At 44.6% G+C, this 13966-nt stretch overlaps 2 protein-coding genes across 5 annotated transcripts; both read left to right on the forward strand.

Annotated features, from left to right (window-relative positions):
* Positions 1–72: 72 nt before the first annotated feature.
* On the forward strand, positions 73–2745 carry rpsa (ribosomal protein SA). 2 transcript variants are annotated; one of them, XM_087808667.1, is made up of 7 exons: positions 73–163; positions 889–1179; positions 1595–1840; positions 2060–2188; positions 2250–2409; positions 2482–2532; positions 2612–2745. In XM_087808667.1, exons 2-7 carry the CDS (start codon positions 928–930, stop codon positions 2704–2706), a joined length of 933 nt encoding a protein of 310 aa, XP_087664793.1. In that variant the 5' UTR covers positions 73–163; positions 889–927; the 3' UTR covers positions 2707–2745. The 2 variants fall into 2 exon arrangements, with proteins under 2 accessions (XP_087664793.1, XP_087664794.1); XM_087808668.1 differs by having other exon boundaries at positions 2482–2523.
* A 688-nt stretch (positions 2746–3433) lies between these two features.
* On the forward strand, positions 3434–12694 carry LOC148064804 (ubinuclein-2-like). 3 transcript variants are annotated; one of them, XM_087808670.1, is made up of 16 exons: positions 3434–4098; positions 4556–4684; positions 4764–4865; positions 6073–6204; positions 6277–6383; positions 6764–7229; positions 7295–7365; positions 7418–7654; positions 7719–7829; positions 8834–8977; positions 9287–9337; positions 9433–9475; positions 9545–10750; positions 10816–11017; positions 11950–12018; positions 12183–12694. In XM_087808670.1, the coding sequence occupies exons 1-16, from the start codon at positions 3751–3753 to the stop codon at positions 12227–12229; spliced, it is 3465 nt and encodes a 1154-aa protein (XP_087664796.1). In that variant the 5' UTR covers positions 3434–3750; the 3' UTR covers positions 12230–12694. The 3 variants fall into 3 exon arrangements, with proteins under 3 accessions (XP_087664796.1, XP_087664797.1, XP_087664795.1); XM_087808669.1 differs by having other exon boundaries at positions 3439–4098; positions 6746–7229; XM_087808671.1 differs by lacking the exon at positions 11950–12018 and having other exon boundaries at positions 3438–4098; positions 6746–7229.
* The last annotated feature ends 1272 nt before the right edge of the window (positions 12695–13966 follow it).

Genomic DNA, 13966 nt, shown 5'->3' on the forward strand with positions numbered 1-13966 from the left:
CCTGGCGCGGAAACAGCGCTATCTTCTGGCCGTGCATCAGAACTACAACACGTAGCGAAACAGCCAATCAGACGCCTGGATTTGGAGTATAAAACCTGCGTCATTTCCGCTAAACGGCCTCTTTTCACCGCCTGCGCAGATTTCCATACGGCGTTGTTTCGTGGTGAGTGAAAATGTTCGAATATGAAGCGAATTGTCGTCGATCCTTCTCCGGAACTTTGACGTGTGCGATAAAAGAAGTTTAAATCATTTGATGGTCTCGGCTTATGCTGCCGTCGATCTCGTTTTGAGACAAAAACGGCCATTAAAGCTCCATGCTAATGCTAACATAGCTAGCATTGGCGCTGGCTAATGACACGCGGCTCGCAACAGAGCGAATGTTGCATCAAATGTTTGATTATTTTAGTTTTTTTAACGATTTCTAAACATTAAGCGTTTTTAAGGACTAAGTTTTAGCGTAGCACCCAGTTTTAGGAATTTTTCTACCATGTAAATAAAGTTAAGTCAACCGCTATGTGCAGAACATGTCCTAAATTCCATTTGTGTAGAGCTTAATAATTCGTTTTAAGTGATTAAGAACAATATAAATCCCAAATAAAGTACATTAAATAAATAAGTTAAAAATGACCAGTCTTCCAGTAGAGACGGGTGGTCTTCCTGAATAGAAGTCACGTGACGCACTCTATTAAAACCGGGCACCATTGTTGGTGTTTTGGCGTCGGAAGTGTGCGAGATAAATCTGGCCGGTTTTCGCTAACACCATGAGGACTGATGTCCCATGACTGGGGTTTGATAGTAACCTTGGCCACAATGTTACCGCAACTTGAATTGTGACTGTATTTTTTTTTATGATGAATAGTTCTTGACTCGCGTTTCTTTTTACCTCAGCTCTCCCGTCTCACTCGTAACGCAGGGAAAGTGGTCACGATGTCCGGAAATCTGGATGTCCTTCAAATGAAGGAGGAGGATGTGTTGAAGTTCCTGGCCGCAGGAACCCACCTGGGAGGTACCAACCTGGACTTCCAGATGGAAAACTACGTCTACAAGAGAAAAAGTGACGGCGTGTACATCATCAACCTGAAGAAGACCTGGGAGAAGCTGCTGCTGGCCGCCAGGGCCATCGTCGCCATCGAGAACCCGGCCGACGTCTGCGTCATCTCTTCCAGGAACACCGGACAGGTACCTGATCCTCCTGAGAAGTCGTGTCATGCACTCTATTAAAACCGGGCACCATTGTTGGTGTTTTGGCGTCGGAAGTGTGCGAGATAAATTTGGCCGGTTTTCGCTAACACCATGAGGACTTCTGTCCCATGACTGGGGTTTGATAGTAACCTTGGCCACAATGTTCTTTATGAAGTTCTCCACCTCTGGTCTGAACTAGTTTCCTCAGGGGCCACTTTGATACATTGGCTATGGTGGGCCAGCAAGCCAAAAACCTTGTCATTTTTAGTGAAGAGTAACTAATAATGGTGCTAAATACTTTTTTTTTTTTCTACTATGATCTTTGACATAACTATGGCTCTATGAAAGCAGTCATGGGGTCACATCTCCTGCTCACGTCTGAATTGTTTCTCACAAAGCGTCTTGTCTGCAGAGGGCTGTGCTGAAGTTCGCCTCGTCCACCGGCTCCACCACCTTCCACGGTCGCTTCACCCCCGGTACCTTCACCAATCAGATCCAGGCCGCCTTCAGGGAGCCCCGTCTCCTGATCGTGACGGACCCCCGTGCCGACCATCAGCCGCTGACTGAGGCTTCCTACGTCAACATCCCCACCATCGCCCTGTGCAACACCGACTCTCCGCTGAGATACGTGGACATCTCCATCCCCTGCAACAACAAGGTAACATGGAGGCTGTTTTTTGACACGTGCACACTGTTAGAGCCCGGTGCTGTCTTGACCATGAGGCACTGGGTGTAGGCTTTGTGCTACATTAACGCTAGACCTTTTACCCTCCCCCCTCCAGACCACTTGGGGGAGGGAGGGGAAGAGTCTCGCAACAAACTACATCCCTGTTTGATGATCGTATCGAAGTTAATCAGTTTCTGTGTGACATGACAGGGTCACCACTCTGTGGGTCTCATGTGGTGGATGCTGGCCAGGGAGGTCCTCAGGATGAGGGGAACCATTTCACGCGAGCACCCATGGGAGGTCATGCCTGATCTGTACTTCTACAGAGACCCTGAAGAGGTAAAGCTGCTCCTCGTCCTCATGGCTGAAGGTTGAACTGACACTGGTTGACTCCGCACAGATCGAGAAGGAGGAACAGGCTGCCGCCGAGAAGGCCGTCGGAAAGGAGGAGTTCCAGGGCGAATGGACCGCTCCTGCCGCCGACTTCACCCAGCCCGAGGTGGCCGACTGGTCCGAGGGTGTCGCTGTGCCGTCTGTGCCCATCCAGCAGTTCCCAGCAGGTGGCGATGTTTCTTCAGAGATCTAACCAATCTCTGAAGTGTGTTTTTCTAAAACTGTTTTCTGTCTTCCAGCTACTCCCGCCGCCCCTGCTAAGGCGGGAGAAGTCTACTCTGGTAAGACCAGTAAGATGACTTTAAAATACTTATAATTTTTTATTTCAGATTGCTATACAATTGTGTAACAAACTACTTCTCCTTGCAGAGGACTGGAGCGCCCAGGCCCCCACCGAGGACTGGTCCACCGCTCCCACGGCCCAGGCTTCCGACTGGGGTGGAGCCACGTCTGACTGGAATTAAATGTCACGAAGGAGTCAATAAAAGTGTTTTGTACACGAATGTTCGACTTGTGTTTTTACAAAAGTTCCTGCAAACATGAGGCTCATGATATGAGGAAACTAACTTGTATTCTGCAACTAATTCTTCATGAGGTCCCAAAATGCATCGACTAGGAATGTAAAGGTAATTCTGTTTTTGGTTTAGTGTGGGTTATGCAAAGCGATCGCACTTACGCCTGGTTTTGCACTGAATTTATTGCGTTTTCTACATTTAAAATTGGCTATTCTATGTAAGAAATTTGCAATTATACTTCACTGTGAATTTAGTCATGGATTTATGGTGATAAATGCCAGAAAAATAACTTAAAGAATTGACTGTATATAACTAAAAAAAATCCCAGAATAAAGTTGGTATTAGAAATGTATATTCAAAGTTTGATGGCAAAACATTTCCATAGTACAATTTTACAGCATAAAAAGTATTTTATGTTTTAAAATATGTTGGAAAAGATTCAAATATAATTCTAATGGTACACATTTACTTCTTAAATTCCTTAATCATGTCTCTGACGTATCCTAAACCCGATTTCAAGTTCTGAACCAATTTAAAAGAGGGATTTAACTTCCTCGTGCGTGTGCGCGCAAACCTCCCGCCCTGCTCAGAACAATCGTCTCCTCGCGTTCGCGCTCGTTGGTTCGGTGGGCGTTCCACAAACCCTCGTCCTGCACTCCCATTGGTCGAGCGCCGGCTCACTTCCGGTCCCGGCTTCCGCTTTCTTTCCATACGCACGCCCCAGCAGCATAATGATAATAATGATCAAGATGGCTACTACTGAACGCTCCTGGCGGTAGCTGCTCAACACTTTCATGGAAGCTCCCAAAACTGCCGTTTTAAACTCTTCGAGTCCCTCGTCGGTGACGGGGTCGCGCCGGGGTCGGTCCTTGATGGATTAATACAGTTAAAAGGACGTGAAAGTGTTTGTGTCGCTTGTTTTGACGCTAGCTAGCCGAGCTAGCTGAGCTAGCGGCTACATCCAGCTCTAGGTTCTCTCACACGGACGTTCAAATGGCAGAGCCCAGGAAAGTGCCGTTCGTCACCATCTCCACCTTCAACACCGCGACCCCGGCGGCGGCGACGACGACCCCCCCGGACTCCAGCAAGAAGCGTCGCCGCGAGGACGAGGCCACCGTCGACACCACTTCTGGGAAAGATGGAGGTGGAAGTGCGCTCGGGTCAGGAGGCGGAGGTTGCGGGGGTCCGTTCGGAGACTCCCAGGGGGTGGACGGTCAGGGGGGCGCGGAGAAGAAGAAGAAGCCCACCGTGAGACTCAGCCTGTCCCTCAGCGAGCCCAGCGACCGAGGCTCGTCCGAGTTCAACTACAACGAGCTGGTCCACCCGCCGGCGGCGTCTCAGGTGAGCGGTGACCGCGGATGATGCGGTGCGTGACGGGCCTGAACCTGGCGACACACCGGTCGACCCTCGGCTCTTTGTTGAGTCTGGATACACTTGTGTTTGTGATGTTTAACAACAGACTTTAAATAACAAACAAAAAAGTCAACCGCAATATAAACGATGACATTTTACACCAGTTTAATCATCAAAACATTGTAAAAAACCACATCCTTCATCTTCCTTCTTTAAGTAGTAAGTTTCTAAATCATGCTTTTTATCAGACAACTTATCTGATCCTAGTAAAGATGCTCTAAAGCTGTGTCATCATTTTCTGAAGAAACGATAATAAGTTTGAATTACGAGCAACACTGAGACCCTCGGATATATACGAGACGATAAATAATGACGGTTGGAGAACTGGATCAAACTGGAAACCATTTTTTTTCTGAGTCGTTTGTCCCGATCTGTTGTTATGCAGGTAAAACCGGCTGCTCCGACGGTCCCAAAAGGACTAGCGCCCCCTCTGGACCCCAACGACCCCTTTGCCGACGACGAGAAGGAGAGACGACAGGTGGAAGAAATGGCCAGAAAGTTTGAAAGCAAATACGTAAGTCTTTATACACACAATTTTTCTCTGCTGTCATGGGAAAATGTGTAATTTAATTGTTTTTTTAATGCATCTACAGGGCAACGCTGTGAAGAAAAAGAAAAAGGACAGGATGCAGGATCTCATAGATATTGGCTTCGGCTATGATGAGACGGACCCTTTTATCGACAACTCAGAGGCTGTAAGTTACTTATTTTTATACAAAAACTAAAATGACTGCTGCGATCCGATCCTGGAATCAGTTCCATCCTGTCTCTTAAAGTCGGGTCAGTATCGGTGAAAAAGGTTAGATCAGCGGAACCGATCCATGTAACTCTATGTTCTATTGCGTCTGTTAAGAAGCGGATGCTAACGGTAGAGACGGATGTGTGGATGTGTGCAGATTTTTAGAAGGACAGAAGTCATGCTTCAGCACCACTAACTTAGTTAAGTATCTAAAGAAGTGTTGCGCTAAAGAATGTAAGCTGTTCGAAAAAACAAGAACGGCCAACTGTTCCTAGAATGTAGTTGGATGGACATTCCGTGAAGTGGTTAAAAATTAGAGGTTTCGTGGCCTAGTAAATATTCTACATGTATAAATAATAATAATAAAAATAAACAAGAAAATGTATATCGTTATTTGTATTTATAATCACTGAATCTTTTATTTTGTGTTCACTGAGTCTTGCTGTATTGTTTATGTTCCTCACTAAATTGTCAGTTTGTTTATAGCTATTTTTACACGGGTTATAGGTACCCGATACCAAAGTTTAACAGTTAAAATGTTTCTAGGAAGGCTACAAAACACTTTAATTTTTAACAAATACCTACTTTGTAATTCCATATTTAGTATTTTTTTTGTTATTTATTTAAAGCATGAACAGTGTTATTTTACAATAGGGCAAGAATATAATAATACTTCTGGCTGAATTGGCATTGGTCGTTACTCAAAGTATCAGTATTGGAGACCATAAACGTTGGGTCAGCTGTGATTGGTTGGCTGGGCGGCAAAGCTTTATGGAAGCTGTTCCATTTCTGAGAGGGATCGTACCTCATTTGCAATGTTGGGTAAAGTTGTTGTATAAAATTTTAACAAGCCGTCATCACAAAACCACAAAAACCAAGTGGTTTTGTTTCATGTGGAGGGTTTGTTAGAACGTAATAAACGAGAGAACATTGTATAACATCTTGGACTTAGCTCGTCTCACATCCAAGTATCAATCCAAAGATCCCACAAAATAAAATATAATGGCAAGGAAATTTCATTGATGCGAAGCAAACTGATAAACAAGATTCCAAATACAAAAGTTAAAGAGTCTTTTTGCAATTTTTTCCTTACAATTCAAGTATAGAAATTGTGCTGACGCAACATTTAGTTCCGTCTTAATTTCCACATTGTGTGTTTTCAGTACGACGAGCTGGTCCCTGCGTCCCTCACGACAAAACACGGGGGTTTCTACATCAACACTGGAACTCTGCAGTTCAGAGCGGCGTCGGACTCCGAGGGAGAAGGAGCGAGTGCGGAGAATAATCACTTCAAGGTAGATCCCAGTCCGTCCGGTGTGTTGAGCGAGGCAGCGACGTGTGGAGCTACAACCCTTTTCTTCTTGCAGAAGGTGAAAGACGGCGAGGATCGGGGGGTGAAGAAGCGAAGGAAAAAGCAAGAGGGTGGAATTTTGGAAGAGAAGAAACCGAGGAAGATGAAAGTACCAAAGCCAGGGTGAGTTTTTTTAGTGTGGCCCTCATGGGATCAAAGGTCATGTTGAAACGGTATTATTATTACTACTGTTCATAGCTAGTCTCGCTCTGTTTTTAACTCCCTGCCCCCCAAAAAAAGATTTAAGTGAATGTTTAAAACATATTTAGGGATTTTTTTTTTTTTATGAGATTAAAATAAAGTTGTATAACATAATATTTTAACAATATTTAGCTTGATTTTGTGGTTGACACTTTCTCCTTCACTTTTGCTTGATGGCCCCTTAAAAAATGTGGCACCTGAGGACATTTAATAGCCCACCTGGCCCCTTATCTAGATGAAGACCAGGTCTAGGTTGAACTTGTCCTGCCCCCCCCCCCTCACAGAGTGTCGGCCCTGAACAGGCCGGAGAAGAAGAAGAGGAAGAAGCTGATGAAGGACTCGATCCACTTGGCCAACATGCTGCGGCGCTTCACCAGGGAGAAGGAAGAGATGCGCAAGAGAACCATGGCGCCGGCCGGACCGCCGCGCCCCCCCACCACCACCACCACCACCAAAGTGCCCACCAGTGCCACCAGCGCACTCCTCAACGCTCAGTCCAAGGCCAACGACTGCAGCATCACAGACTTGACCGCCGACCCCGCCGTCATCTCGCTGCTCGGCACGGCCAACAACGACATCCTGCAGGACATGATGGGCGATCTGGACTTCATGCTGGACTCGCCGCAGCCCTCCAGCCCGGGTCAGGGGGAGAACGGAGCCTTCGGGCCCAAGATGGGTCGCGTGTCGCAGGGCGGCGTGATCACCCCGCCCCCGCTCCCCACCGGACTCCCGGCGCCGCTGTTGAAGAGGATCGACGACCTGAGATCGGTACGAGCCGCTTTTCGCCCCCAGATCACCTCGACCTTTGACCCTAACAATCTTCTTTACATCAGGCTTCCCGGCTGTTCGACGAAGAGGGAAGGAAGAAATTCTTCACGCTGGACATGAACAACATCCTGTTGGAGTGAGTTCCTGTTTTTTTCCGATGTTCCTCAATTTAAAAATGTTTGTTTTAGCATCGAGCTGCAGGCGCAGGAGCAGCCGGCCGTGGTGCGGGCGGCGGTCTACTCCCACCTGGAGGCGTTCGTGCCCTGCAACAAAGAGGCTCTGCTGAAGAGGCTGAAGAAGCTCAGCCTGAACATCCAGGACGACCGTCTCCGCACGCCGCTGCTCAAGCTGAAGCTGGCCGTGTGCAGCGTGATGCCGGAGCAGATCGCGCGCTACAACATGGACTGCATCGCCAAAGTAGCAAAGTGAGTTTTAACCCCGCATGTCTCCGGTGTGTGTGGATGATAATGACGAGTGGTGTGTGTTCAGGCATCAGTCGGAGGAGGGAGAGAAGAACGGGTCAGAGGACGACGACGAGGAGAAGCCGGGGAAGAGAGTGATGGGCCCGAGGAAGAAGTTTGTGTGGGACGACAAGATCAGGTGAGTTTCATGACGACGGCATCAGTGGCGTCGCAATATTGAAGGATCGCTTTCGATTATTAGGAGTTTGTATGTGTTGCCTGGGTTTACTCCGGGGACTCCGGTTTCCTCCCACACTCCAAAACATACAGAGGGTGATTGGAGTTTGTGTGAGTGAATAGTTGCCCCCACTTCTCTCATCACAAACCCCATCAGGGAATAACTGGCAAAAAGTGAATGATTTTTAAAAAAAAAAGAGAGAAAAAAAAAAGATCGTATTTGTTTTTCCTTTTTAAAAAAAAAAAATTAATTACATTTTTAAATGTTTTTAATATTATTATTTTTTAAAGATATTTGTTTATTGATTTTTTTAAAATTTTTTACATAAAACAACCAGTACAGCTCAACCGTGTGAATATAATGATACACAGAGAAAATAAAAAATATGAAAGAAGAAAATGTCCATCAGAAGAATAGAAATAACATTTTGCAGCTGTAAAAATAAAGGTATATATATATATATATATATATATATATATCCACACACACTCAAACATATACAGTATATTCATAGAAAAATATGAATTAAAATGCATTTTTAACACAGTTTGATGTTTTAATTCAAATAATCAACAAATACATTTTCTTAATTCAATATATTACAATTGTTAGCCTTTTAAAGTCAATATAAAAGTGTTGGTAAATAGAAAAGACTAATCCAATCGAGCACCGAGCCGCTCGTTGTTAAACTTTTAAATTCACACCATGTTGTAAAAACTACCGTCGGTTGCAAGTATCTGAAAATCTTACCTTTGCTCGGGATCCAACGATCTAATGATGAAATGAGGATCGTGACGGATTGATCGAGTAGATCGGTGCTCTGTTGGTACGGTCTGTTGTCACCACTGTACCAAAATCTTTATATTGATTTTTTTTTTTGAATATTTAAAAGTACATTCAAATATTAAAAGTGATTTATTGAACACGATCATCGTCGGTTGCTTTGGCTTTGGCTTGTGTTCCAGGGTGTTGTTGTGCAACCTGGTCCGGGTGAAGCTGACCTGCTACGAGCTGGAGGGGAAGACGTCCATGTCCGTGGAGGACTACCTGAAGGCCTTCATGGAGGCGGAAGTGAAGACTCTGTGGCCCAAGGGTTGGATGCAGGCGCGGTGAGTCCCTATTTGAGTGTTTGAATTTAACTTTTTAAATGTTTTATTTTAATTATTAGATACAAAATTGATATTGTAATTCAATAATTGCAACAATAAATCTTCTTAATTCAATATTTTTTTTATTTTTAGCCTTTTTAATTCAATATAAAAGTGTGGCCTAATGTGAATTCAACCCTTGACTTATTCAATGTTTAAAAAAAATACTTTTCAATAAAATTAATTCATTTCAAATGTTATATATTTAACCATAAAATATTCTGGTGCCACTGATGTGCTTCGGTCTGAGCTGTGGCTTGTTTGTCTCAGGATCCTGTTCAAGGAGAGCATCATGGCTCACGGACACTTGACCGGCTACACGTGAGTCCACCAGAGACACACACCTACACACACACACACACACACACACCTACACACACACACACACTCCTCCACTCACGATGCTTTCGTTCCAGAGCGAAGAAGAAGATGGTCTCCACGCCCAAGGCCAAACCCAAGGTCAGTCTTCGCCCGACTCTTGATTTGTCTGTGAACCTTCTGGTCGCTGACCTCCGTCTCTGGCCTCAGGAGGCGATGTGGGTCCAGCGGACGCCCGCCTCCGTCACGGCGTCCATCACCCCGGTCGTCAAGCGACCGCCTCCGCCGCCCTCCGAGCCCATCTGCGTGGACTCCCTGGACGACGACCTGGTGCCCCCCTCCCTGGACTCCATCTCTCAGGCCCTGGCCATCCTCGGCAACGCAGCCAAGGGTCTGGCTCAGGGGGACAGCCCCCCCTCCCCGGACAGACCCAAGACCCTCTCCAACCCCTCCATCCTCCTCCACACGTCGCCCCTCGTCCAGCATCAGCAGAAGAAGACCTCCGTCGGCACGCCAGCTTCCAGTGCAGCTCACTACAGCTCTACCTCTCCCTCGGCCCCCCTGTCTCGACCTCACCCCCTCCCCTCCTCGCCCCAGACCACCATCCGAGTGGACGCCATGGGGGTGGTCAAGGGCACGACGCAGGTACACAGACATTCGGTGTTGAACACTCAGAGACCCGTCGGGGTGGTGAAGGTCAACACCCCGACCTCGGGTATGATCGTCAAGCCCCGGCCGCCCCCCACCGCCTCCCCCCTCATGGCCCCCGTATCAAAGCTGGGGGTCCATTCCGGCCTCATCAAACTCAGCAGCAATAACAAGAGCGACACCCTCATCATCACCTCGTCCCAGTCGCGGCCACACGCCCTTTCCTCCTCCCTCGTCGCCCCGAAAACCTACCAGTCCTCGCGGCAGCCCCTCACCCTGCAGAGCAAGTCCTCGCTGTCTGGCGCCCAGCAGTCCAACTTCATCACGCCCATGCACGCCACCCTCACCAAGTCCAGCCACAGCAACGTGCCCCCCATCATCAAGCTCACGCCCCGCGCGCCCACCACCGTCATCACCTCCTCCTCGCCCACCATGGTGGTCTCCCAGAGCCCCCGCTCTCAGGCCAACCCCCCGCTGCACCAGTACGTCGCCAAGTGCCCCCCAGGCGGCTACAGGCCGCAGTTCTCAGGTGCGACAGCAGGAACGACCAAGCCGGGCCCCGGCAGCTACACCCTCTCGGGCGGCCAGAAGACCCCCAACAACAGCAGCAGTGCCACCAACAGCAGCCTTATAAACGCCTCGTCCATGAGCAAGCACGTGGGACCCAGTGCCTCCCCCATCACCACGCCCTCCACCCAGCGGCAGAGGCTGGCGGGGGCGCCTCAGGGGTCCAAACCGGTGGTGTCGGTTTCCTCTCAGCTCCCACAGGTTTGTGTCGACGACCGCCATTGTCAAGAGACAGGCTCGTGGCTTCATGTGGTTTTTTGTGACAGGTCTCCAGTTCGGGCGGACTCCTCGGATCCTCCCCTTCGCTCCCTCTGGGTTTCGGGATGCTGGGCGGTCTGGTGCCGGTATCGCTACCTTTCCAGTTCCCCCCCCTGCTGAACCTCCCTCCTCTGGGGACGGCCGGGTCGGGAGCAGCAGCCGGCGGCTCCGCAGCCAGTAGCAACGCCACGTTCTCAGCCCTGACGCAGAGTGAGTTCATTCAGTGGATGAAATGTTTATTAAAAACATGTTTTCTTACTCGGTAACATGTATATCTAACGCGCCCATGATTTAAGGGGAAAAGGACATAAGTTATAGCAATTTAAATAATAATAAAATGTGAATAAATAAGTAATAATAATGTACACTTTAATACTGATGAGGTTACACCATTAATGGATAGACACTTGTCCAAATAAATATTGTATTTACATTATAACCATAATTTATGTTTAAGCTTGTGACTAAATGCATTTCATAAATACTTTAAATTATCATTTTAATTAAGGAATGCATAGTAAAAACAATCTGATTTTCCTTCCTGATTAATATCACTAAATACAATATTATATTATAATATAAAAACACTAAATGCTTACATCAATAACTTCAGGTATTCATATTTGTGTACTTTTTATATATTTTTATACATTTTATGAATATTTAACAACTGACGTTATTTTAATTAAATGAAAAATATTTATTAAATGACTAATCAAAACCATCAAAGATGTAAAGAAAACACAAGACAATATAAAATCAAAATAAAAAAACATGGTTTTATTTTTTTGCTTTTAAATGATCTGTTAAAAGGTAAAAAATGGTTATAATATCAGTCTTTCTATCATTTAGAGTTATTTAATTTATTTACCTTTAAGAATCACTAAAAGTTGTTAAACGTTTGAATTAAATCTTTAAATATTTGGACATCAGTGTGTGTGTCGTTGCTGTTCTTGTTTTGTGTGTCATTTATCGTCTCATCACACATCCGTTAGTTTTTGTTTACTTCAGTGCAAACATTCTTCATCTCGTCCTGAAGTTTAATGGCTTCATCCCCCTTTTTCTCCTCCTCCATCCTCTGTCCGTCACCTCCTCGTCCCCCCCCTCCCTCGTCCCCCCCCTCCCTCGTCCTGTCTCCTCAGATCTGTATAAGAGCCTCCAGTCGGGGTCTCAGGTTGCTCTGCCTCCTCACTTGCAGCTCGCTTTCTCAGGTAAACTCTGACCCTCCCCCCCCCCTCCCCCCGACAGGTGTTCGTCTCCCCCATTGTACCGTCGTTGGTTCTCTCGTCCGTTATGTCGCATGTCTGTTCGTCACTCATTCCATCTCTGTGACTGTTGTTGACGTTGTTGACGACCTGATTGTGTTCGTCCGCAGATGTCGGTCAAAGCCAAGGAGGCGACGCCAAAAGGAAGACGTTATGATTCTCCTGGACTTCAGTGGGATCTTAGAACTTCGGAGATCATGCAGCGGCTTCGACGGAGGCTTTTTTTTTTTTTCAACGAGACGACAACTTCAGCTCGTCGATGTTTACAGGAAACGACCCAAATCACTGTGGACGGGGGAGACGACTGTGTGTGTGTGTGTGTGTGTGTGTGTGTGTGTGTGTGAGCAAGTGAGCGTTTGAAAGAGTGTGTACGTGATTTTTATCCGTTCATTGAAAATGGCTGTGGATGTGTCCGCCTCCCCCCCAACCCTCTGATGCATGGTCAGCAAGTCTGGTGCTGTTTTTAACAATGTAATTATATCTGACACTTGTAAGAAATGTAAACAGCAAATAGTTAAATTTGAGGATTTTTCCCCGACAACTTTTTTCACTGTACTTGAATTTACTGAATGAAACTCTGCTCTGTACAGGACCCGGTTTTAATTAAAAGCTTTTGAATCTGTGTTTTTATGCTTCTTCTGTGTAAACAAACGAATAATTGTATGTTTAAAATCTCATGTTTACGGTTTGATTAAATGTTTTTATTTATTTCAATTACAATAATCAAACTTAAACAGTGGAACGCTAAAAAGTGTATATTCTGCCAAATATATTCATAAAAAGCATGTGGTCTTGATGTAAATATGTTGAAAGAAAAATTAATAAATGTATCAGCCACAAATAACTATAATAGGAATATTAAATGTTATTTTAATTATTACTTCTGAATATATGCAACCATTTTAAATATTAAATGTGGCTATAAAAGGTACTACCTTGCTTTTCTTATTAAAATTTTTTTTTTTATTTTTATATTTTTTTTCAGTGTAAAAATCTTCTAAAATTCCGTTTTTTATAATAAAAGAGTTTGACTTCAGACGACAACGTTTTTTTTTTTCAGATTAAAAAAAAAACAGGTTTTCTTTGTTTTGTAGACGCAGACAAATTGACCTCAGAATAATAATCCGTTGCCATGATCTGCATGAATTTTAATTTTAATCTCATTGTTACTATACTAATAAAATCTTCCAAATTAGAAATAGCCTCCTTTATATTCTGCCAAATATTTTTTTTAAATACGTGAGCCTTGAAGAAAATATGTTAATAGTAATAATGTTGAAGGAAAAAATAAATAGTAATTTTAACATTCAAAAAGTGTGACTCACTGAGTACATTAGATATGGTTCAAGTTTTAAATATTGCCAAAAATATTCTATATTTCTCTTAATGTTTTCTTACATGATAACATGTATATCTAACGCGCCCATGATTTAAGGAAAAAATTAATAAGTTAAAGCAATTTAAATAATAATAAAATGTAAAAAAAACAAGTGAATAAGTAATAATAATGTACACTTTAATACTGATGACGTTACACCATTAATGGATAGTATGTACTTTTTTGAGTATTGTTTTGATTGTTTAAGCGCTTTGTGACCCTGGTCTCGAAAAGCGCTATATAAATAAATATTACTTACTTACTTACTTACTTACAATTGTCCAAATAAATATTGTATTTACATTATAACCATAATTAATTTTTAAGATTGTAAGTAAGTAAGTAATTTTTATTTGTAAAGAGCTTTTCCAGACCAGGGTCACAAAGCGCTTAAACAATCAAAACAATATTCAATAAAGTATATACTTTAAAGATCAAGATAAAACTGATAACACAACAGGAGACTAAATGAATTTCATAAATACTTTAAATTATCATGTTAATTATTGAATGCAT

This window comes from Callionymus lyra, chromosome 15, assembly GCF_982586985.1.
Source record: "Callionymus lyra chromosome 15, fCalLyr1.hap1.1, whole genome shotgun sequence".
Taxonomy (NCBI): domain Eukaryota; kingdom Metazoa; phylum Chordata; class Actinopteri; order Syngnathiformes; family Callionymidae; genus Callionymus; species Callionymus lyra.